Source organism: Malaclemys terrapin, chromosome 3, assembly GCF_027887155.1.
Source record: "Malaclemys terrapin pileata isolate rMalTer1 chromosome 3, rMalTer1.hap1, whole genome shotgun sequence".
Taxonomy (NCBI): domain Eukaryota; kingdom Metazoa; phylum Chordata; order Testudines; family Emydidae; genus Malaclemys; species Malaclemys terrapin.
In genome coordinates this window covers 208,841,819-208,867,417 of record NC_071507.1, presented here as the reverse complement: position 1 = coordinate 208,867,417, position 25,599 = coordinate 208,841,819, and the positions used below count along the sequence as shown (strand labels likewise).

Genomic DNA, 25,599 nt, shown 5'->3' with positions numbered 1-25,599 from the left:
GGCCGTTCACGGGCTGGGGGGTGGGACTGACGATCTGGGCAGTACGGCTCAGTGGCGGCTGGAGGGAGCACAGCTACGCTGGGCAGGGGGGCAATGCAGGTGTCTCCTGAGCAGCAAACATCTCCCTGGGCCGAGAGCCCCATCCCTGGGGAGGGACTGCAGGGAGCTGGACTGGATGATCCAACATCTCTTCAGCCCCCGTCAGCAACGGCCTGTAGGAAACTCCTCCATCAGTCCTTCCCCTCACTCTGCCCCCAATCCTGATCCACGCAGAAGGCCCAGGGGGGAGGAAGGGCACAGAGAGGGAACAAGAAGCAGCTGAGTTTTCAGTCGATTGTTTCCAATCCAGGCGCTTTGCTTCTCAGGCCCCACTCAGTGCAAAGAAACAAGCTGCCAGAGATGGGTGCAGCGCTGGCACCCGCCCAGCGCATTGTGCGGCTGTCACCCTGAAGGGGAAGAGGAGAGCTGGCTGGGGCCTGAGGTGTTTGGGTGTCAGTCTTGCCTCTTGGGCTCAGGGATCAAATCAGCGACTCAGTAAAGACAAATGAGCTCAGGAGGTTTGTCCCTACTGCCCATTTCTACACATCCCCAAGCCATCCCGCCACAGCACTGCCAGCTCTCTGCTCAAACACTGCAGGGCCAGGGCTCAGCGGTATCATGGGAGGGAGCCCGAGCCTGGAGCCCGCAGACCAGGAGCAAGGTGCAGGGGTAGAGCTGCAACAGGAAAGGCAGTACGGGGTTGGGGCAGCCACTAGGCAATCAGCGCCTCGCATTCTCCTAAGGTCTCGTAACCTGTAAAGGGTTAAAAGATTAAACAGACAGACTTGGTTCTCCCCACTTCCCGCCCCACCTCCCCTGAAAGAACCAAGGACAAAGGTGTGGCTAAGTTTTCTGGGCTTTTAGTTTGAAAAAGTATTGATTGAAAGTGTACAACAGAGCGAGGTGCAACGGTGGCACCCGAGCCAGATTGTTCCACAAATAAAAACAGAACGGGCCTTAAATAAAGGGGGCGCAGATTAAAAAACCTCAACAGTGAAAAAATTCTTCCCCTCCAAACAGAATAGTCACAGGCACAAAAAATGGCGACACCTACATGGAGACAATGTTGGGATGTCCATCCTCTAACCACTAATGCGCTACTCACCTCCGCCGAGGCTCCCGTGTCCGCGGATCTGCAGCCAGCCCCGCTCGGCACCTTTGCTGTTGGCTCACTCTTTGGAATGGTTACAAATGAACAACATGACATGCCCTGGCTAACCCACCCACCCTGTCCAGGACACGGGCAAACGAGGCCTCTGCTAAGGCTAAAAAAAAAGGACGAGACTTTGGAGTCTCGAGTTCAGCTTGTTTAAGAAACGAGTCTGGGGAGCGCACGACAAGTCTCTGGGCCAGGCCTGCTAGTCCCGCTTGGCCTTCTTGCTGCTGTCACTGCCGTTCTCCTCCCCCGCTGCCTGGGCCTCTGCCAGTTTCCGTTTGCCACTGTCAGTGTGGGCTTGCGTGGAGCGTGGGTTGAAGCAGATAATGATGCAGGTCATGTTATCGCAGCCGGTGCCGTCCCCTGAGGTGTCCGGAGCCAAGCACTGATCCAGGAGCTGAGAGGGAACAGGACAAGTTAATGGCACACAGAGAACAGCCAGTAGGACGCCAACCTCACATGCAGCGGAGCAGCCCAAGGGAGCCGCTCGCTGGCTGACTCCCGGCTCCGGCGCCAGGCCCAGGCTCCAGCTCCTCCCAGGCGAGGGACCAGGACAGCTTAAGGCAGTGCTCAGTGCCTTGGGAGGCCGGCAGGCAGAGCCAGCGATAGGCATGAGCAGACCAAGCAATTGCTTAGCACCCCGAGCACCTCCAGGGGCCCCCTGTTCATTATTGGTATGTGTTGGGGGGCACCCCCCAAATATCCCAATGTGCTACCACCACCTCTGCTGGCAGGGCCTTGTGCTGCTCAGCACTGCCACCTGCTGGCCGGTCAGAACAACACTAGGAAGGCAAAAACAACCAGGAGTCCTTGTGGCACCTTAGAGACTAACAAATTTGTTTGGGCATAAGCTTTCGTGGGCTAGAACCCACTTCATCAGTTGCATGGAGTGAAAAATACAGTAGCAGGTATAACTACAGAGCACATGAAAAGATGGGGGGAGTTACCTTACCAAGGGGGGGGGGGGGTCAGTGTTAACAAGGCCAATTCAATCAGGATGGATGTGGCCCATTCCCAACAATCTCCCTGGACACTCAATAACAGACTTAAAAGTGGCCATTCTTCAACAAAAACACATCAAAAACAGACTTCAACGAGAAACCGCAGAATTGGGATTAATTTACAAACTGGACACCATCAAATTAGGCCTGAGTAAAGTGGCTGGGTCACTACAAAAATTAATTTCCCCTCTGTTGATACTCACACCTTCTTGTCAACTGTTGGGAATGGGCCATATCCACCCTGACTGAACTGGCCTCATTAGCACTGACCTCTCGGTAAGGCAACGCCCATCTTTTCATGTGCTGTATATTTATATCTGCTACTGTATTTTCCACTCCATGAAGCTGATGAAGTGCGTTACAGCCCACAAAAGCTTATGCCCAAATAAATTTGTTAGTCTCTAAAGTGCCATCAGGACTCCTCGTTGTTTCTGCTGATACAGACTAACATGGCTACCCCTCTGAAACTAGGAGGGCAGATGAAGTTGTTGGGTCCGTATGGATTTCATCACCACCCAGCCATGAGCGGGCCCCAGATTCCTGCCCCAGTAACTCTCCCTCCAGGGAGTCACTGCCCAGCGAGCTGAGGAAGCCCATCCAGCGAAGGGCAGCGGGAGTCAGGCTGCTTACCTCTTCTACTATGGAGGAGAGAGGCCTCAGGTCTCCATTCTCATCCTTCTGGCTGATCTTGGCCTGGATGAAATCCACCACTTCCTGGCTGCTCATCACATTCCTGCCAGCAGAGCGAGTGATGGGTCAGAGCAGCTGGCAGGGCAAGGGAAGAGTGCCCTGCAGCTGGCGGCAGGGAGGCCTGGTTCTGCTGGTCCCCCGCCCCCGGGCTGTGCTAGGAAGGAGAGCGCTGGCTCGCTGAATGGGAGGGGCAGGGTGTGCACCAAGGCAGATGTTAAAGGAGATCCCCTTGTTCAGGGGCCATGGGCACCGTTGAACTGGAGGAACTGGGCTCTCAGCGTGCTGCCCAGGGAATGGTGCCCCACTGGGGACAGCCTGCCTCGGGCTCTTTGATGAGCTATCCAGGAGACCTCTAACCCTTACTGAGGTGTCACGGGGATATGCGCCTGGCCAGCTGCCCCGTGCGAAGGCTGGGGCAGGATCCATCCCACAGGGGCTTCTGCTCCTCTGGTGCTCACCAGATTCCGTCGCATGCGATAACCATGAAGTCGTGTTCCTCGTTTATCGTCAGCACCTTGATGTCGGGTAAGGCTGAGATCATCTGCTCTTCCGGGGGCAGGTTCTTGTTCCGTTTGTAGAAGTGGTCGCCTGGCAAGAGAGGGGAAGGTCAGTGCTGGCACAGTCTCCTCCTGCTACACTGCCCTGACTGCTGGGGAGGGGCTGCCCAACGGCCTGAGCCAGCACTCCCGCAGGCAGGAGGGGACAACCTCCCCCGTCGCAGATTGAGGTCTGTGTTTGAGTTGGAGCACGGGGCCAGCTCAGCACAGCCTGACACTTAAGCTGCTACAACACTGAAGAGGGGAGAGAACCCCAAAATAGTGTGTCCCCAGCCCAGCCACACATCTCCCCACCGCCTGTGCTTTTAGGAGCACAAACACAGACACTGCCCATGCGCACCAGACCAGGGTCCATTTAGTCCAGTGTCCTATCTCCGACAGGGGCCAGCACCAGCTCCTTCAGGGCCTGCCCCAGGGGAAGGTTCCCCCTGCCCCAGTAGTTAGAGGCTCATGCTCTGGGCAGGAGGGTTCATGGCCAGTTCAGAACTCTGACATGAGTGTTAGTATTTCCTCTAATTCTGGATATTCCCCATTCCTGTAGAAACATCTAACTTCTCGCTGAATCCTGCTAGGCTCTTAGCCTCAGTTATGTCATGTGACAGAGTTCTCCACAGGCCCCTTGTGTGAAAATATTTCCTTGGATCAGTTTTATTTTTCTGCCTTTCAGTGTCCCCATCATTTAAACAGACACTTCTGACCTCCCTTCTCTCGACCGTGCATTGCATGTCCCTTCTCATTCATCTCCTTTCCAAGGGGACAAACCCCTCTGCACAGAAGAGTTTTCCCAAGTCCTTGACCGTTCTTGCTGCCCTTCTCTAGCCCCTCTAGTTGTGCAACACCCTGTTTAAGAGGGTGATGAGAACTCCACATTGTGTTCAGCTGAGCCCACACCACTGATTAGGGAAAACACCACCCCATGCCTTATACATCCCAATATCTTGTTTGCTTTTCTCACCACTCCTGGCTGCTGTACCTACCATGCCTTGGGCCCCATCTAAATCATCCATCGCTCACAAACCCACCGTGAAGCAGGCGGTCTGTGTGCATGTGCCATCCCCCAGGCTGCCCTGGCCTGCCTCCTGGATTCACTCACCGATTGCCCTGGAGAGGTTGAGACCCCCGTTCACTCTCCCATCCATGGTGACCTTGCCGCCGGCGTTCTTTATCCTCGCCAACTCCAGCTCATCCTCCGGCTTGTGATCATAGGACATGTCCACAGCTTTGCCGCCCTCCGACACCACGCAGCGAGAGTCTCCAGCATTGGCTACGATCAGCTGTTTCCCCCGGATAAGGGCTACCACGGCAGTCGTCCCGCTGTCAGAGCCAGGCTGAGAGGCAAGGGGTTTGGTGAGACGTCTTTCCAGAGACACAATGGCCCTAGCCCTAAAGGAACTATTCAGGGAGAGAAGGTACGAACCAGCCCCAGGGGCGCTTACGGGACATCAGATGTACCAGACCTCCCCTCTCAGGAGGTGCCGGGCCCAAAGAGGGGGCCACCGCAGGAGGCGGGGGAAGGGGTGTGAAAGGAACAGAGCATGGGTATGTTTTCCCAGGAGTGGGACATCTCCTCTCCCCTCAGAGACAAAACACTGTCCTAGGAACACCAGTGAGCTCAACAGCATGGCCTGCAGCTGTCCTCTCCTTTCATATGGAGGGACAAGCTGCAGCGACTCCAGCCTCAGCCTGCCCCAAGCTGGGGCTGCACTGCATTGTAGTGGAAAGGATGGAGGCTTCTGCCGTCTCCATTTCACTGCACCTCGCTGCAGCCCTAGGCCTCTCGCCCAGCTGCCAATGCCGTCCTCAGCTGGCTGGCTGGCGAGCTGCTAATTACTAGTGTTTGCTGTGTGCAGGTGAGACACACAGCCGGGCTGGCTGCTCCTGAAGGAACTGCCGTGCTGTTCTGTGGTACGTTCTGGGCAGAGCTCCGACCAGATAAGCTAGCAGGGGAATCTCCCTTTGCAGCTTCTCCCCTGCTGCCCCACAGCCCAGGCCCCATTCCAAACCCTCCACAGCCTCCGGGTGGGAAGACCCTGCTTCAGGCGAGCTGTGTAGGAAATCCATGGGCTGCAGAGCAGACAGCCTCCATGGCCAAAGGGTGTTCTCCAGCTCCCAAGTGGCCCGCGGGTGCTCCCTGGCACAGGACTAACAAAGAACCTAGAGAAGGCAGAAATGGGATGTGCACCTCCTCTTTCCCCTCCATGCCTGGTAACATCATCTCTTCCTCTTCGTCCTCATCCTCCTCAGCCTCTTCTGTGTCATCTTCATCCTCTTCATTCTCTGCCTCCTCACTGCTGTAGCCATCCTCATCCTCACTGCACTCCTACAGAAACGAGAGACGCCATCAGAGAGCAGGAGTGCCCGGCTCCGAGGACACAACCCCTCCGGGAGGATGGACGAGATGAGCTCAGCAAGAGGGAGCCGATGACCCACCAGGTCTTTTCTCTCTCTGGTGCGTATGATCTGGGCAGCAGGGAGCAGCTCCCAGCTCATGCACTGGCCAGACCATAGTGTCTGCAGCACCCTCCCTCCACAGGCCCACGGCAAGGTGGTGCGGACACAGGCATCAGCCTGTAAATCCCACCTCAACGGCAGGCCTGGGGTGGCCCGATGCTGTCACAGCCCTTAAAGAATGTGGAGAGAGAGACATTCCCTACCCCCAGGAAAGGCAGCTGCCTCAGAGCTCTGGTGCCTACCTCACTGTCCTCCTCCTCTTCGGCCTCATCTGACTCGTCCTCACTGTCTTCAAAAAATTTGGACTTGGCCGTGCCCTGGGGCTTTCCAGTGGAGGAGCAGGAGGGCCCCGCCTCCCCTGTGGAGGAGGTGACCGTCTCTTCGCCCCTGCCAACTTCGGCCTGCTTTGCAGCACAGCTGTTGCCCCCAGCGTCGGCTCCGTCCGAGGTGGAGGAAATGCCCGTGGCCTCGTCGTCTGGCTTCCCATTCTTCCTCTCCCTGTGCTCGGCCAGCTCCCCTGGGCTGGTCTCTCCATTCACGCTCGCCTCTCCACCATGCTCCTGGCCCATCTCCCCGGCCGGAGGGAGTGGCTTGTTTCTGAGGTTCTTGATGCAGTTCTGTCCATAGCGGGTCAGCAGCTCCTCTATGGTCATTGTGGCTTCTTCATGCAGAAGAGCCGCTTCCTCATTGTCCACTGCAAGAGAGAGGGAAAGTCAGAGCAGGAAACGCCGCCGTGGGGTGGCAGCAGCACAGGTTTGGCTCCAAGCTGCACTAGCCAAGAGATGCCTGGTGTCCCCGCAGTGCCCGCACTGTGCTGGGCATTCCACGCGCACACACGGGGAGAGAGCTGCCCCCACCCAGCTCCCAGACCAAGCAGTGGGGAGGGTGACCATCGCACTCACACAGCTGATAGGCACAGCACACACACGGGGCTCTATGGACACACAGCAGCCAGCTCTCAGCCGCTAAGCCTGGCCGATGCTCGCTGGCCATCATGGACACAGTGGCCACCAAGGAGGGATGTGAAGGGCCTTCCAGATTAGCCAATGGAAGCTCAGCTCGAGGTGCTGGGGTGGGAACAGCTGATGATGGCCAAGTATTTGGGTTTTGTTTGAAGGTCTGGGCTTGCGGGGGGCCCCTGGTGATGCCGAGTGCTGGGACACTGGCTGGTTTGTTTTCTTGCACAGATCAGACACCACAAACGAGAAAGGCTAAGCTTCTCAAGGGCCAAGTCGCTCCGCAGGGCTCTGGCACGGGTCGCTCGCCCATCTGAAAGCCAGGCGCTGGGGCCATGGGGAAACATGTAACGCTAAGGCACACCCTTCCCAAACACAAAACCGGGGCCAGCAGTTCAAGGGGGAATCTTGCTGCTTCCCTGAAGCTGCCTTTTTGCTAGTTTTTCCTTTACTAGTCAGCTCAAAGATGGGAAGTGAAATGACTCTACCCAGAGTGCTGTCAGACGCAGAGAGAAAACTAAAGGGCTTTCCCTCCCAGGTTTAGGAACCCGGGTGTCCCCGGCACTCGCAGAGAAATGCCAGGGTCCAGTGCGGGTGCCCCTTTACGTTCACTTGAAGGCTGGCAGCGAGTAATTCTCGTTTCCTGGTCGGGGCTTTGCTCCTTGCCCTACCAGACATGCTCAGGTGGGAAAGCACATCTGCTTCTTTGAATGAAAAAGGCAGAGTCTCGGGCCAGAGTCACCTTGGGGGGGGGGGGGGGGGGGGAGTTCACCTCCGTCCCACCACTTGTCCGTCCGTCCATGACCCCTCCCACCCCACCCTGGAGCTGCGAGTTTGGGACACTGCTGCCCATTTCACTGACACCACATCTCAGCTCAGACCAGCATTGCTACGGCCCAGAAAGCTCGAACCCTTGGCTGGAGCAGGGCACCTCTGCAGATACGCCCAAGGGAGGGGCCCAAGGAAGGTGTGTGTCAGTTAAACGAGCAAACTTGCCAAAACAACTCCGACTCCCCCATGCCAGCCCGGAGGCGCCTCGCGGAGAGCGCTAAGTTAGCGCCCGCTGCACTTGGTTTAACTGGCTCCTTCAAAGAGCAAACTCTTCCCTAGCACAGCCACTGCCCCGCCCCTCCCACGGCTGGCGGGCGGGTGTCTCCGTGCTCAGCCTCAGATACTGGCTGGGCACATGCTTCACTTACCATCATCTTCATCAGCCACTTTCTCTTTCTCCTCGTCCTCATCCTGGGGCCGCCCAGCGATCTGAGCGAGCTCCTTAATCACCTCCTCTGTGGTCAGCTTGGCATCGATGGCCAGGAAGGCGTCCTCCAGGGCCTACGGACAAACACGCAGCATGGGGGCTGCATGCTGTTCAGGGGAGCGCCCGCCCGCCCACCCTCCCCTCTCTCAGCAGCACTGGGATCCCAACATGTCCCCAGCCCCTTCAGGAGAATCACTGAGCTGACTGGCCAGGTTTGCCAGAGAGCGCATGGGGCCGATGGGATGGCACTGGGGAGGGTCAGCATGGGGAACAACCATGCTCGTTCCTATAGGTCACTGGCTTTGCCAGACTGGTCTGCATTCAGGACATGCCGCCTAATGCCGTGTTCTCCGAGAGCGCCACTCTGCCATCGCTGTGAGTCTCAAGGGGCTGCATTTCTCTCACCTACACTGCTGCCCTTCAGTCCGATTCCTGCATTGCTGCAGGAGGAGACTGAAAACCAGGGCAGCTCTGTGGGGATATGGAGAGCGGAGAGGGGGACTCTCTGTAGGGAACACAAGGCATGAGCCAGAAATGAGCACTGCCGCTCAGTAACTTCAAGGGAACTAAAGAAGGGAGGAGGAACAGCTAAATAACGAGGCCAACAGCTAGTGAGCAGAAGACCCAAGGTGGAAAAAGGAAGAAAGCTTCCCTGGGAGAATAACCAGGCCTTGGGACACCCTCCAAGGGAGGGGCTGGGCAATCCCAGAGGACACCGGGACCTGGGTGGGGACTAGACGCCCAGAGAGGCCTGTGCTCCTGCCTTGGTACCTACACTTATCCACTGCAGAGCCAGGCTCTTACCTTCTGTAGTTTACCTTCCTTGTACGCCTTCTGGTCCTTGATTATCTCTGGGAGATACTTGGCACAATATAGGGCAACCTCTTCCCCTGAAAGAGAACAGAGGCTGCTTGAAAAGCCTGCTCTTCCCAGTGGCCCTGGGCACAGAGCGAGCTGAGCTGTGACTGCCCCGAGGGAATTCTGGGGCCTCTGGCCAGGACAGAGGTCAGTGCAGGAGGAGGAGACAGCAACCAGCTGCAGAGGAGAGGTCACTAGCGGGATATCTCGGGGCTTGGCACAGGGGCCTCCGCTTTCCAAGGAGCTGCACCTCCGAGGTGGCAGGACTTGCTGCTGCCACTGGAGACACCGTCAATATGACAAGCCCTGGGACCCCAGCAAATCTCCAAGGCTTTTCATCCTTCATTGGGGCTGGCCAGGTTCCAAGGGACTCCATTGTTCTCAGGCCAGTCCCACCTGGAGAGCCGAGCTTGGATATTGCAGCAGGGGAAAGGGGGCTTCTGCTCGATGCAGATAACCTGGGAGGTGCTGTGTTTCCAGCACGCAGGGGGCAGCCAGTGAGTGTTCCCATACCGGAGCGCCTGCCCCAGCGCAAGAGGAAGGAGACGCTTCAATTAGCGAGGGAGACTATGGTCTAAGGGGCAGAGCGGAGTCCTACTGGGAGAGGAAGGAAAGAAATGCAGGAGGCGGCGATAGGAGAAGCAAGCCACAGGGCCAGACACAGAAGGAGGAGAAATTCTCTGAGTTACGTGTAACAGACCCACGGCCTGCACATGAGCATACAGATTATTTCACTTCTGAACCAACTGTTGGCTACTTGACACCACAACTCCTCCTTGGGGGAGCCTGGGTAACCAGTGCAGCCAGGCAGACCACAGGGCCGTGGTTCAGACGACACTTCCTGACCCCTAGAGAGTGGGCCCCACCAAAGGAGAAGCCTCCAAGAGAAGACAGCACTGACCACAAACTCCTGGAGTTCAGCTCATCCAATGGGATGACCACTAAGAGGGAATATGACAGAGGTCTAGAAAATCATGCCTGGTGTGGAGAGAGTGAATAATGAGGTGTTATTTACCCTTTTCCACCCAATAAAATTAACAGGTAGCAGGATGAATACAAAACAAGAGCAAGTACCTTTTCACACAATGCACAATTCACCTGTGGAACTCATTGCCAGTGATGTTGTGATGGCCAAAGTAGAACTGGGCTCAAAAAAAGAACTAGTGAAGTTCATGAAGGATAGGTTCATCAATGGCTATTAGCCAAGATGGTCAGGGACACAACCCAATCCTTGGGGCAACCCTAAAGTTCTGACTACCAGAAGCCAGCAGGAGAAGACAGGGTGGATCACTAACTACCTTGTTATGTGCATTACCCATGAAGCTCCAGTATGCACAACTGTCAGAGACAGGCTACTGTGCCAGAGGGACCATGGTCTGACCCTGCATGGCAGTTCTTACATAATATAATTAATGCAAATCAACATGGGTTTATGGAAAACAGATCCTGTCAAACTAACATGCTATCTATTGTTGATGAAACGACACATTTGGCTGATAGAGGTCAGAGTGTTGATGTAACAGACTTAGATTTCTGTGAGGTGTTTGACTTGGTACCACAACATTTTTATTAAAAACGGAAAGGTTAAGGGGTGACTTGATCCCAGTCTATACGTACATACATGGGGAACAGCTATTTGATATCGGAGGGAGTCTTCAATCTAGCAGGCAAAGGTGTAACGGCCCAATGTCTGGAAACTGAAGCTGGACAAATTCAGACCAGAAATAAGATGCAACTACTTAAAAAAAAAAACCACTGAGGGTAACTAAGCACTGGCACAACTTATCCTCCATCACTGGCAATTTTTAAATCAAGACTGGATAGTTTCCTAAAAGTCTCTGCTCTAGTTCAAATAGGAATTAAGACAAGGATTACTATGGCGTGTGTTACACCAGAGGTCAGAGAAATGATCACAGAGGTTCCTCCTGGCTTTATGGTCTATAAATCTCTGATTCCTAACCTAAGAGAACAGTGGAGGAGAGAGTCACTCTAAAACACCCTGGTAGGACCTAGAGAGACAAGGAGGCGGGAGCACGGAAAGGCATACTGGGCTTATTCGGCCAGACAAACTCAAATGTTTTATCAGGTGGAAAGCGAGTTGCGGGTCTCGAGTCACCCTAAATTGTGAACATCAGTAACTGCTAGTGGCTGTACCCCCTCAATCCAAGGGGCTATCTCCATCTCCTCTGGCTGCTTCCCCCAACCCACCAGCATCACCTCAGACTGGTCTAGGATGAATCTCATCTGCACTCCAATCTCAACACTACGACACCCTTCTCTCTGGCTTTGACAAATACAGTCTTGTCTCGCTCAGACCCATTCAGAATGCTGCTGCAAAGATCACTGTCCTAGCCGGGGTGCTCTGACTAGGTAACCCCTCTCTTCGCATTCCTCCATTGGTCCCCCTCCACCTTCTCTACTGTACCTAACATAAGCTAACTGTCTTCACTCTCAAGGCCCTTCACGCCCTGTCCCCACCAACCGTCCTCTCTCATTCATTAGAGAAAGGCTGCCTCCTGCCTCCAACTGGCCCGCGGTGCCAGCCTCAACTGCCCCCTTGGTATATTTTCGAGCCTTCTCCCCTGCTGCCCACATGCCTGAGAGGAGCTCCCTGCAAATACCCACAAAGCTGCCTCGTTCGCCTCTTTCAACACCCTCTGCTGCCATGAACCTTCCAAAAAACTGACAACCGCCAGGCTGCTGGTGTGCAGAGACCCCTGCCCTTCCTGCTCACCAATGCTGTCTCTCTGTTCCCTTGCAGCCCCGTCTGGCTGTGTCCCTCTTGTCCTGACTTCAACTGTAAGCTATTTGGGGCAGGAGTCATCTTTTTGTCCCATGTGTGCAAACCGCCTAGCACAGGGGTGCTGGCCATGACGGAGGCTTGTAGCTGCTATGGTAACACGAGCCAATACTACTAACAACATGAAACTCAGTGACCTATCGTGGGGAGGTTGAGAATTCCAGGGTTTGGTTTCAAAGTGAGCACCCTGCTGGGCTTGCAGTTACGACGGGGACTCCACGGTGACCTTGGGCCAGGCAGATAGCACGTGACTTTGGACAGACATGTCCAGCATCCAAACACCACCTGAACTCAAAGGCACTTCTAAAAAGTCCTTGAGCTGTCTCTGTTCCCCTCTACCAGCCAGAGGATAACAACCCTGTCCTACCTGGCAGGGCCATTGCAAGGTGCGAGCTGCTCAGATACGATCAGGGTGGGGTGGCAAATAAATAAATGCTATTGTCTGCAGGCTCGGGCGGATGTCACTGTATTGGTTACGTTGCAAGTAGAGGTGCCAGACCATGTTTCTGCACAGAGGTGGAGTCTGCAGCCACAGAATACGTGCAGTCTGATTGGAAACCGACCCTGGACAAAATCCATCTACCTAGGCATTTACAGAAAGCTTAGCTCCATGGAGACTGTGGCCCATCTAGTACTGGCTTAGCTGGGCGTGCGGAGGGGAAGGGATTAGCTCAGCGGCATTTTGCATTGGTGACCCCTTTCACACAGCAAGCCCCTGAGTGCCACCCACCTTATACATTAAAAACACTTTAAAAATCTTTAACACTATTATAAATGCTGGAGGCGAAGTGGGGTTTGGGGGTGGTGGCGGACAGCTCGCGACCCCCTGAGGGGTCATGAACCCCGGTTTGAGAACCCCTGGACTAGCTGGAACCTAACAGGACTTTTTCATCTCTTGGACACAGGCTTCAGTCTGACGTGGGAAGTGGAGCACGGGCAGCAGCATCAAGGCAAGGCCCTTCGGCTACAGTCTAGAAACTAAAGCAGGATCAAGGCCATCAACTGCAGAGCCCCCCAGAGCAGCTTGCAAACCCCAAGTCATCCCCTCACTGCAGAACGGGAAGTGCCCCTTCCTCTAGGACCTGCTCTGTGTATGAAGAAACATTCACATAAAAAAGAATCCGACACACCAGAAAAGGGCAGACAAATAAACAGTGACAAATTTTTAAAGTGCTTGTACACAAATGCTAGAAGTCTAAATAATAAGATGGGTGAACTAGAGTGCCTCGTGTTAAAGGGGGATATTGATATAATAGGCATCACAGAAATTTGGTGGAGTGGGGACAATCAATGGGACACAATCATTCTGGAGTACAAAATATATTGGAAGTACAGAACAGGTCGTGCAGGGGAGGGGGAGTGGCACTATATGTGAAAGAAAATGTGAAATCAAATGAAGTAAAAATCTTAAGTGAATCCACATATTCCATAGAATCTCTATGGATAGTAACTTCATGCTCTAATAAGAATATAACATTAGAGATCTATTATCGACCACCTGACAAGGACAGTGATAGTGACGATGAAATGCTAAGGGAGATTAGAGAAGCTATCAAAATAAAGAACTCCATAATAGTGTGGGATTTCAATTATCCCCATATTGACTGGGAACATGTCACCTCAGGACGAAATGAAGAGACAACATTTCTTGATCCTTTAAATGACTGCTTCCTGGAGTAGCTGGCACAGGAACCCACAAGGGGAGAGGCAATTCTCGATTTAGTCCTGAGTGGAGCGCAGGAGCTGGTCCAAGAGGTAACTATAACAGGACCACTTGGAAATAGTGACCATAATATAACAACTTTTAACGTTCCTGTGGTGGGAAGAACACCTCAACAGCCCAACACTGTAGCATTTAATTTCAGAAAGGGGACCTATGCAAAAATGAGGGGGTTAATTAAACAGAAATTAAAAGGTACAGTGACTAGACTGAAATCCCTGCAAGCTGCATGGACACTTTTCAAAGACACCATAATAGAGGCCCAACTTAAATGTATACCCCAAATTAAAAAACACAGTAAAAGAACTAAAAAAGAGCCACTGTGGTTTAACAACCATGTAAAAGAAGCAGTGGGAGATAAAAAGGCATCTTTTAAAAAGTGGAAGTCAAATCCTAGTGAGGCAAATAGAAAGGAGCATAAACTCTGCTAAATTAAGTGTAAAAATGTAATGAGAAAAGCCAAAAAGGAGTTTGAAGAACAGCTAGGCAAAAACTCAAAAGGTAATAACAAAATGTTTTTAAGTACACCAGAAGCAGGAAGCCTGCTAAACAACCAGTGCGGCCCCTGGACGATCGAGATACAAAAGGAGCACTTAAAGACGATAAAGTAATTGCGGAGAAATTAAATGGATTCTTTGCTTCAGTCTTCACGGCTGAGGATGTTAGGGAGATTCCCAAACTTGAGCCGGCTGTTGTAGGTGACAAATCTGAGGAATTGTCACAGATTGAGGTGTCACTAGAGGAGGTTTTGGAATTAATCGATAAACAGTAACAAGTCACCGGGACCAGATGGCATTCACTCAAGAGTTCTGAAAAACCTCAAACGTGAAATTGCGGAACTAACAACTATGGTTTGTAAGCCGTCCTTTAAATCAGCTTCTGTACCCAATGACTGGAAGATAGCTAATGTAACGCCAATATTTAAAAAGGGCTCTAGAGGTGATTCCGGCAATTACAGACCGGTAAGTCTAAAGTCAGTACCGGGCAAATTAGTTGAAACAATCGTAAAGAATAAAATTGTCACATACATAGAACATCATAAATTGTTGGGCAAAAGTCAACATGGTTTCTGTAAAGGGAAATTATGTCTTACTAATCTATTAGAGTTCTTTGAAGGGGTCAACAAACACGTGGACAAAGTGGACATAGTGTACTTAGATTTCCAGAAAGCCTTTGACAAGGTCCCTCACCAAAGGCTCTTGCATAAATTAAGTTGTCATGGGATAAGAGGGAAGATCCTTTCGTGGATTGAGAACTGGTTAAAAGACAGGGAACAAAGGGTAGGAATAAATGGTAAATTTTCAGAATGGAGAGGGGTAACTAGTGGTGTTCCCCAAGGGTCAGTCCTAGGACCAATCCTATTCAACTTATTCATAAATGATCTGGAGAAAGGGGTAAAAAGTGAGGTGGCAAAGTTTGCAGATGATACTAAACTGCTCAAGATAGTTAAGACCAAAGCAGACTGTGAAGAACTTCAAAAAGATCTCACAAAGCTAAGTGATTCGGCAACAAAATGGCAAATGAAATTTAATGTGGATAAATGTAAATGCACATTGGGAAAAATAACCCCAACTATACATACAATATGATGGGGGCTAATTTAGCTACAACTAATCAGGAAAAAGATCTCGGAGTCATCGTGGATAGCTCTCTGAAGATGTCCACGCAGTGTGCAGCGGCAGTCAAAGAAGCAAACAGGATGTTAGGAATCATTAAAAAAGGGGACAGAGAATAAGACGGAGAATATCTTATTGCCCTTGTATAAATCCATGGTACGCCCACATCTTGAATACTGCATACAGATGTGGTCTCCTCATCTCAAAGAAGATATACACTTCTACCCCGATATAACGCGACCCAATATAACACGAATTTGGATATAACACAGTAAAGCAGCACTCCGGGGAGAGGGGGGGGGGGGTAGGGGATGCGCACTCCGGCGGATCAAACCAAGTTCGATATAACGCGGTTTCATCTATAACACAGTAAGATTTTTTGGCTTCTGAGGACAGCGTAGAGGTGTACTGGCATTAGAAACGGTTCAGGGCAACTAAAACGATTAGGGGTTTGGAACGGATCCCATTTGAGGGGAGATTAAAGAGGCTAGGACTTTTCAGCTAGGAAAAGAGGAGACTAAGGGGGGATATGATAGAGGTCTATAAAATCATGAGTGGTGTGGAGAAAGTGAATAAGGAAAAGTTATTTACTTGTTCCCATAACATAAGAACTAGGGACCACCAAATGAAATTAATGGGCAGCAGGTTTAAAACAAATAAAAGGAAGTTCTTCTTCACACAGCGCACAGTCAACTTGTGGAACTCCTTGCCTGAGGAGGTTGTGAAGGCTAGGAGTATAACAGGGATTAAAAGAGAACCGGATAAATTCATGGAGGTTAAGTCCATGAATGGCTATTAGCCAGGACGGGTAAGGAATGGTGTCCCTAGCCTCTGTTTGTCAGAGGGTGGAGACAAATGGCAGGAGAGAGATCACTTGATCATTGCATGTTGGGTTCACTCCCTCTGGGGCACCTGGCATTGGCCACTGTCGGTAGACAGGCTACTGGGCTGGATGGAGCTTTGGTCTGACCCAGTATGGCCGTTCTTATGTTCTTATGCATGTGCTCACCTTGAAGTGGTGACCCTCAAACCGCGCCCCTGCCCAGCTGGAAAAACAGCCTCAGTCCTGGAATGCCTCCTGTGGACCCTTTGAGCCCAACTCCCACCAGAGGGAGGTTGTCCAGATCCCACTGTGCCAACCCAGTGCCCTTCCTCCCACAGCCATCAGTCCGCACTTTGCCCCAGAGAACACTTCTCAAGAAGGAGCAGGGTTTTTACTGCCAGAGGGGTTTGCCCCGAAGGGGCAGCCACTGCACAGACCAGAGCAGTCCCCTGTGAGAAGCTGCCCAAGTACAATTCCCTGGAGAGTTACCTCCGTGTCCATCGTAGACGGAGAACATGGCCGTCTCACTGTCCAGCTCAGGAATACAGTTGTGCGCATCCTGAAAGAGAAAGCACCAAGTCAGGAGTGTTGGGGTTGCACTGGCTCCCAGCGAATGACCTGGCATGAACGGAGCTCAGGGGCAGGGAAATACGGTACCAGCACAGACACACTCACATTTCACACCTGGAGACTTCCCACTCACACGCTGTTCTCACAAAACCAGAGGAGGGCACGAACAGTAAGAAGCAGTTGCTACAGTAGCACAGCCACATGCCACTATAGCACAGATGCTTCCTCCAGTGACAGAAGGGGTGTTGCTGTCGCAGGAACGCCACCTCCCTTAGTGATGGGATCTAGGCTGATGGGAGCAATCCTTCATTGACCTAGCTATGTCTGCCCCAGAGAGTGGGTCAGCACAACTACAGCAGGCAGGGGGGTGAATTTCACAGTCCTGAGACCCCGCTGAGACTCCCAGACTCTCCATCTACAGGTCACCAGAGCAGCCCTCTCCTCCCGGATGGGGCATGCAAATCTTCAGCTTCCTGCTGTGCACAGCAACCTCTGAACTCCTCCAGACTGAGAGCTCTTTAAAATGGTAACTTGGGATTCTGCCAGTCCAGAGCCAGAATCCAGCCCTATCCATCCAGGCTCCCATCATTGTACCAGCCAAGTGTCTTTATCCCTACACCCCCTTATGCGACAGGACAGCGCTATTGGCCCCATTGTACAGATTGGAACGGAGGCCCAGGGAGACCAAGTGCTTATCTACACAAGGAAAGATACTGGCATGACTATACCACCATAGCACACCAGGAGAACGACAGTGGTAGCATCGTACTGGTAGTTATACTGGTAAGTTTCCCCGTGTAGACAAGCCCCAAAGTACTGGGCCAAAGTCAAACAGGGAGTCTGCGGCCCCTCCCACTGTATTTCCCCAGTTCATAAGCAGCCCAGAGCCATGCACACTGGAGCATCACCTGCTCCAGTCATACTTGACAGGAGGGAGAGTGTCCCGCTGACTACTGAGAGCAGGAAGTGGTACGGCAGCACCACCACACTCCCCAGGCCCTCGCAGGGCATCTCTGCACACCTGGGCTAGCGGCCCTTCCCTTCTCTCTAGCCTGAGTGTGCCAAGCCTTTCCTGGGCATGCCACGTGGATTCTGCCCCGTGTGGCTGGGTAACAGCGTGCTGGTCTCAAATGAGCTGAAGGGTAGGCTGAGGAGTCTAGAACTGACATTGTCCTCCACTGTTCTCTGTGCATTGGAGCGAATCAGAAATAGTGTCACGGAAATCCCACCTCCCAGGCAGGCGTCTCTGCCATGGCACTGGTGTCAGAATCCTGCTCGTTCTCCAGCCACCCATGGAACCTCCCAGGTGAGCCAAGCAGAAAGGGTGGCTCACCAAGGGGACTGTTTGACACAAAAATTAGATCCTTTCTGGCCTTTATCTATAGGCACTCAGACACTGAGGTAATGAGCATGGGACAATAACCTATACAGAGCAGAACATCACAGAGCAGCAGACAAGGGCTAATGACCAAATTCCTTCCCCTCCCCAGACCTGGGCCAGGAACAACAGCTGGCAGTGACTTGGGCTGAATTCGAAGCACAGAAGGTGCCTTTCAGACTAACAGTTCTCTGGCTGGTGTTCAGCCTGCAGGGGGTGTTTGTGTGAAATGCCTTGACAGTCTCTAAGTGCTGCACACTCCCTCTCAACGCAGGGGCTTTGTTCTTCGCTTGGTACTTGTGGATGGCTCTGTTTGAGTGACTCTCATGCTGACACTGAGATGTACCTCATCAGAGGAGCTCTACAGGAAAATTCACTAGCAACTGTTCACTGACTCCTCTTTCCCCATTATTCAGCCTAATTTAACAGATTTTGAAGAGGCCAAAAAGCAAAAACAAACCTCCACAGCCAAGATGAGAGGTGGCACCAAATTAGTACCTGAGGAAAGTGCAAATAACCACCAACAAAACAGCAACACTGACCTGCACAGAGCACTACCCAAGCACAAGGGGAACAGGCAACCCGAGTAACAGCAGTAGGCCATGGAGAGGGAAGGAAATAGCTCCTCATTTCACCTACTGGGTATTCTCCTTGCTGACTGCTAAGACCTCAGTGGCAGAAGCCTGGGAAGGAGACACTTGCAGGAAATCAAACAATGGCAAAGATAAGGTGTCATCACAGAGAACACCCAGGGTTTCTGAGAAAACATCAAGCTGTTAACTGGGGGAACCCAGCTGCCAAGCTGAGGTCAAGTCCCAGCCTAGGGGGAAGGAAGGTTGGGTTGGGTTGGCAGCAGCAGCTGGTGCAAAGTCTGAAAGAGACAGAGCATACTGTCTCTGTCAGACTCGTCGGGCCCTCTCCAGCCAGGAGCCCTGCCTCTTCTCCCTGGGCGAGCACGGGAGGCTGGGGTTTCCATGCAGGTGACAATCATTTTTCAGCACCAATCCGCCATCTCTTCTAACCTTAGAGGCTGGGGAGCCAGGGGGAATGGGCAGCTCCCTGTGTTCTGCTCCCCTTCCAATCCCAGAATGGAAGGTGGAGGGAAGGAAGTGAGGAAATAGGCTGATTCAATGCATCTAACAGGGATTGTGATGGTTATCTGAATGCCACTGGGGGAGTTCTGCTGGGCCGGGCGGCACAGGCACGTTTACACTGGCCCAGCAGATTAAATCCTATGTTAGGCTGACAGTAAGTGCACAGTTAAACACTGGAAAACCAGGAAATGCCAGAGGAACTTGAATTGGGCATGGGTCCTTCCTTTACTGCATCTTTATTTTTATGGTATAGCAGAGAGACTAGAAAGGAGAATCTCCCCTGCAAAAACCTTTGCTTGTTTCTGTGGCAGCATCAGGAGAGCTGTGTCTTGGCTCTTTTGCTAGGGGACTCCTTGGATGACTGAAACGTGGCCTGGAAGTTCTCAGCCCTTAACCACAGTGGTAGGGGTGTTGAATCCTTAGTAAGAGTTTGCTTCCATGTGATTTACATATGGCATTAATGAAAACAAAGAGACAACAGAGTGAATAAACATTCCTTCATTGTAGTGGTGATGGCACTGTCCTACCAGGTGCCCAGTTGACCACAGTCACTTCTCGGTGGAAACAAGAGCTCTATTTAATGTCAGAACAAGCCAGGACCTTCAGTTTGTGTGTCAGACCTTCTTCAGCCACTAGGGTCAGCAAAATGGGCCCTACCCCCAGTAGGTCTTCCTTGTAGGTCACCATTAATGCTGAACAGGAATGGTGTCCCTAGCCTCTGTCTGTCAGAGGGTGGAGATGGATGGCAGGAGAGAGATCACTTGATTGTTACCTGTTGGGTTCACTCCCTCTGGGGCACCTGGCATTGGCCACTGTCAGAAGACAGGATACTGGGCTGGATGAACCTTTGGTCTGACCCAGTCTGGCCGTTCTTATGTTAAGCCCTGCCCCCTTGCATCGAGCATGCAGCCTCTCCAGTGCAAAGCCATCCTTGTATTCTATCTTTGTACAGAACCCCGCAGAGCAGGGCTCTAGCCCATGAGTGGAGCTCCTAGGCACCGTACTGCTACAAATAATATTTGGGTGGTATGTGTGACGACACTGGTTTAATTAAATACAATCCAGTACAGCATCTTCTGACATGTAAGCGTAGCTAATGAAATCAACAAATTGGGAGAGACAGATTGTGGAAGGCTACTCTGTGGTGACAGGGTGGGGGTAAGAGCCTACAGAGAAGAGAACACAATGACATCTGTACAGTCACTTGCCAGAGAATTCTAAGAAAGCTGGAAATCACAAGCAAGCAGCCAGGATAAACCCTAGGTGGCTGAATGGCAGCTAATTCACAGTAAAACATGGAAATTCTGTCACAGGGAAGAATCTGAGATTGTAAACCTTTTGGGGCAGGGACCATGTTTTCAGTTTGTGTTTGTCCAGCGCCTAGCACCACAGGGGCCTGGTCCTACAGTAATACAAACAACAACGACACAACACTTGGGCAGAAAGAGGGAGCTTAGAGTCCTGTCTACAATGGGGAAGCTTTCAAACATTTCTCACCATTGCTGAGAACATTCCAGCTCCAGCAGTGCTAGCAATATTGGGAGCCCTAGTGTGGATGGGTTGTGGTGTTTTTAAACAACAGGTCCTGCGCAGAGCACATTTAACTGAGGATGTTAAAACACTGGCACCAGCCAGAGGCTGTCAATTACAAGTCCTCCCCTGCCATCGTCCTCTTGATAAACTGACAACAGCATCTCTCAGTGCCCAAGATCTCTTACACATTTATATAAACACTCCGGAGGCCTCCAAACAATACATTTAGCTAGTCCAGTGGTTCTCAAACTTTTGTACTGGTGACCCCTTTCACATAGCAAGCCTCTGAGTGCGACCCCCCCCCCTTATAATTTAAAAACACTTACATATATTTAACACCATTATAAATGCTGGAGGCAAAGCGGGGTTTGGGGTGGAGGCTGACAGCTCGTGAACCCCCAAGTAATAACCTCACGATCCCCTGAGAGGTCCCGACCCCCAGTTTGAGAACCCCTGAGCTAGTCTATGCACCCCTGTGTTCCTGTTACCCCTACTCTTGTCCACTGGATTCCACACTCACCTGTCACACGTTCCCTATTAAGACAATCTGCTCTTTGGGGTACAGACTGCCTCATTATATATTTGTCCAGAGCCCAGCACAACGAGGCCCTAAGCATGACTGGGCTGTCCAGGCCCTACTGAAATATAAATAAGTTAAAGTTGCCAAACATTTTCCATGTGAGCATTTCCACTACACAACCTTTTATTGGGAGTCACCTACAAATGTGTCCCCCCATCTACACTAGAATGTATAACTGTGCTAACTAACACCACCCAGGCCTGAAAGTTCAAGTGCAAACATACAAAAAATACTTGTTATCCAGAGCTTCCACCCAATGAAAATGAAAAATCTAATTAAAATATTGGAAAAGGCAAATCTCAAAGCGAGACAGCTCATGGAGGGGGAGAGAATGTGGCACTGGAACCCTAGGAAATGCAATGTGCTGGCCAAGCTCAGCTCAGTGCCACATGAGCCCACAGGCCTTCACAAGACATCTGCCGCTAGGGCAGTTCAGGACACCAGTGCTTCTACCTCTGCAAATACACCTGAACCATAGCTACATTTAATGCTTCCGTCACTGTTTCTGTCAGCAGGGAATTATGCCTATGAAGTTGGCCATACAATACAGCTGCAGGCTCAGGCCCTGGTCAAATTCCAAGTGGTCAGGGGCAGACGTACCAGGCCTCCGAGCCTGGACAACACTTGGCAAATTGTGCCAAAGTGTCCCACTGCTTCGGCTCCACCAGCATTAGGAACAAAGGCAGCCCTAGCAGAGTCGCACCATCACACACGCAGTCTGGTGAGGACCGCTGCACCAGAGCAAGCACGGCTGATGGCATCGTACATGGCACAGTAGAGTGAAGCTCCCAGCTCTGGCTCAATCCTGCAAAACCACGAATCTCTGGGGTGGCCCCTCTTTGTGTGTTGATGGCGTGTCTGAAAGCGGGCCTGTGTCCAGTCTGGTGACATGGCCAAAGAGACGCAATGCTGCCTTTGAATGGAATGAGTCAGCAGCGTCTCACCCACATCATGAAACCCTCCTTATTTCAAACACTTCCAGCCTATCTGCCCCAGGGCTCTCAGCACTGCTCACATTACCTGCCCAACACACTCCTGCACACTGTGCTACCTCAGTTCAACCTCCACCAACAGCCCCAAGCACTAATCGCCTTGCGGAGATCACAGTGTGCATCCCCTCCAGGTGCTAACGCTGTCTTTGTGCTACTACTCCACCTGTGCAGAGCTCATCAGCACAAACGGACTGGGACACCATCAGTCACCTGGGCACAAGCGCACACTGCATTCACCTGCAGGGTGCAGACAAGAGCTTCGTGGAGTTTTCGTGCTCTGCTGAGCCAGAACTATTTCCATCCCAGTTTCTCTGAAAGGCAGCACAATTTTTTTACAGCCCCCTTCCCCGGTGTAGTTCAATGAGAAACCAGAAAAAGCATCTGATATGTTTTCACTCTCACATACAAAAAGGCTGAAGGGATTTTACTCACATTTTGTAAACACCTCCCCCCAAAAGCCTCGACAATTTCAGCCTAAAGGTGAAGGATTCATAGTCTCAAGTGTGTTACAAAAGGGGGACAAGGTGGGTGAGGTAATACTATATCTTTTACTGGATCAATTTCTGTTGTGAAAGAGAAGATTTCCAGCTACACACAGCTACAGTATTTCAAAAGCTGTAAATCATTTGATGCAGTGGCTCCCAAAACCCTACTTGGAAAAATAAATACCAATGGGCTTGGATGTGACACTGTCACAGAGAGTGTGGACTAGCCAAAGGCTGAGTGTAGACAAAAAAATATAATCAAACACCACTCTATTGAGAGGAGAGGTGTACAGCAGGGAACAGAATTAGAATTAACTCTTCCCAAATCTAACACCTTTGTTAATAATCTGGAAGATGGGAGCAAACAGCACATTAATCAAATTCACAGAGGGAGTTAAAGGACGAGGAGCTGTACACACTACTGTGGGTAAGAAACAACGTGAAGGGATGTGTGCTGTCTCCATAAGAGGGAGTGTTACTAAGAAATTCCAACAGGTGGTGAGAGCCGCCTTACTTGGCTCATGACCATTGGCAGCCAGACCCATTTTTACCATGGTTTTAGTTTGGCCTGCAGACTGCAACCCTAACTGGTATGGTAGTAAAACCCCATCTGGCTGCAGGAGCCTTCTGTACACCAGGGTCAGCCCCAGAATTTTTTAACTTACGCAAGACTCTTGAGATATTAGAAACTTGGTCATAGAATAAAATGAGATTTCACCTGAACAAATGCAGCTAATCCAGCTGGTGACAAAGACTCCAAAGCCCAGTTCCTCATTGATTTAGAGATTTTTAAGGCCAGAAGGGATTATTAGATCATTTAATCGGACTTTCAGCATGACACAGGCCGTGGTGTCTGACCCAGTTACCCCTGTATTGAGGCCAATGATTTACATTTGACTAAAGAATCTTCCAGAAAAGCAGCCAGTCTGGATCTGAAGACATCAAGGGATGAAGAACCCATCCCTGCCCCTGGCAGTTTGTCCCAATGGTTCCTCACCCCCATGTTAAAAATGTGCAAAGGAGAAACAGGGTAGCCGGAATGAGTGAGAGACTTGCAGTGGGGAGAGCAGAGAGGATGCTAGCCAGGAGACTGCAGCGCGATATGGCTCCACGAAAGGTCAGTATAGTTTGGGGCTACTAATATATCCCATTGTACAGCAGGGAAAGGATGGTCTCTCATTCCTCAGTTCAGGGAGATCCCAGCTAGGATTCTGCTCCAAGCTCTGGCCCCTCAGTCGCACCAGGTTCATGTCCCTGAGCAAGGAAAGGGCAGTCTGTTCCATCGGTATGGCTTCTCTGGGAGTGCAAGAGTATACTGTGCTCTGTTCTGGGCATTTCATTACCAGCAGGGCTTGGCAGGGAATTCAGAGATGAGCCACACACATGCCCCAGGCTGGAGAAAGTGTGCTATGGGGCACTAAGACAAGTGAAATCCCACTAGCTCTGCAAAACGACGTGTGAGGGAAAGACACCATAGAACCCTGGGGATGTTTCACGATCAGTCTGGGAGGCTTATGGGGAGAGAGAGAATTAAATGTGCAAAGAAGCAATTAAGGGTGAATCTCAGGAGAGCTGGACAAATCTGGGTGAGGAAGGGTTGGGAGCAACTTAACACCGAATGCACTGCAGGGAACCTGACCTGGGAGAGGGTGTGGGACTTAACAAGGCTTTAAGAGGGCCAATTGTTCTTAATGACACCCTGTCTCCCCCCCACCCCGGTGTCCCACAGGCCCCCCACCCTAGGGCTCCTCTCTTCTCCCCAGCGGGATCCCACAGCCTCTCTCCCCCCCCCCCACTACCCCAAATGTCCTCTCTCCCCGCAGGGTCCTGTGGGGCCAACTGCCCCGGGTCTCCTCCCCCACCCCAAGATCCCACAGACTTCCCCTCCCCTCCCCCACCCCCGTCTCGGGTCTCCTTTTCTACCCCAGGATCTCAGGGGTCTCCTCTCCCCTGAAAACCCCGTAGGTTCCCCCGACCTGAGATCCCACAGGTCTCCCAACCTCCCCCCCCCGGGTCCCGCGCCCCCCCCGCTCTCCTCCCCCCCGGGTCCCGCGCCCCCCCATCCCCTCCCCCGCCCCAGTGTCCCGCGCCCCCCATCCCCCTCCCCCCCCCCGGGTCCCGCGCCCCCCCCGCTCTCCTCCCCCCCGGGGTCCCGCGCCCCCCCCGCTCTCCTCCCCCCCGGGTCCCGCGCCCCCCCCGCTCTCCTCCCCCCCCGGGTCCCGCGCCCCCCCATCCCCTCCCCCGCCCCAGGGTCCCGCGCCCCCCCATCCCCTCCCCCGCCCCAGGGTCCCGCGCCCCCCCCGCTCTCCTCCCCCCCCCGGGTCCCGCGCCCCCCCATCCCCTCCCCCGCCCAGGGTCCCGCGCCGCCCCCCATCTCCTCCCTCCCCCCAGGGTCCCGGGCCCCCCGCCCCGGGTCCCGCGCTGCCCCCCCCCCAGGGTCCCCCCCGCTCTCCTCCCCTCACCTCATGGAGACCCGCCAGCCCTGCATGGCGCTGTAGCCGAAGTGCAGCGGGCGCGGCCCAGCCCCGGCGCCGTCCCCCGAGCTCTTCACCGTGTTGGGCTGGGACAGGTAGGCGCCCATGGTGCGGCGGCTCGGCCGGGGCCCGGGCCCTGCCGCGGGGCCGTGCGGGGCGGGGCGGGGCGGACGGCGGGACGCGAGGGAGCGCGGGCAGGCGGGCGACGAGGGACGGAGGCGGAACCACCCACCACGGAGTCACCGACCGAACCAGAGCGGCCGGAAGCCATCGCCATAGAGTCTCACTGGGGGAGAGCGAGCGGCCGGAAATACCTGCCATAGAGACGCGGAAGGGACAGAGCGGCCAACGGAGCGCGGGCCGGAGGCCAGTCAGCGCGCGGGCTCGAAGGGCTGCTCCGAGACTCGGGGGGGGCCCTGCGTGCGCCCCCCCCCGGGCATCCCCCGCCCCCCGGGGACCCCCCGCCCCCCGGGCATCCCCCGCCCCCCGGGGCCCCTGCGTGCGCCCCTCCCCCCCGGGCATCCCCCTTCCCTGGGGACCCTGCGTGCGCCCCTCCCCCCCGGGCATC

At 53.0% G+C, this 25,599-nt stretch overlaps 1 protein-coding gene across 2 annotated transcripts; it reads right to left on the bottom strand.

Annotated features, from left to right (window-relative positions):
- Window positions 1–883: 883 nt before the first annotated feature.
- PPM1G (protein phosphatase, Mg2+/Mn2+ dependent 1G) lies at window positions 884–25,231 on the bottom strand. Of its 2 annotated transcripts, XM_054023692.1 has the most exons (10): window positions 25,084–25,231; window positions 16,415–16,498; window positions 8,913–8,998; window positions 8,050–8,182; window positions 6,137–6,588; window positions 5,626–5,763; window positions 4,537–4,771; window positions 3,345–3,474; window positions 2,827–2,929; window positions 884–1,592 (listed from the first exon to the last, which is right to left on the bottom strand). In XM_054023692.1, the coding sequence occupies exons 1-10, from the start codon at window positions 25,136–25,138 to the stop codon at window positions 1,398–1,400; spliced, it is 1,611 nt and encodes a 536-aa protein (XP_053879667.1). In that variant the 5' UTR covers window positions 25,139–25,231; the 3' UTR covers window positions 884–1,397. The 2 variants fall into 2 exon arrangements, with proteins under 2 accessions (XP_053879667.1, XP_053879666.1); XM_054023691.1 differs by lacking the exon at window positions 25,084–25,231 and having other exon boundaries at window positions 16,415–16,565.
- Window positions 25,232–25,599: the final 368 nt, after the last annotated feature.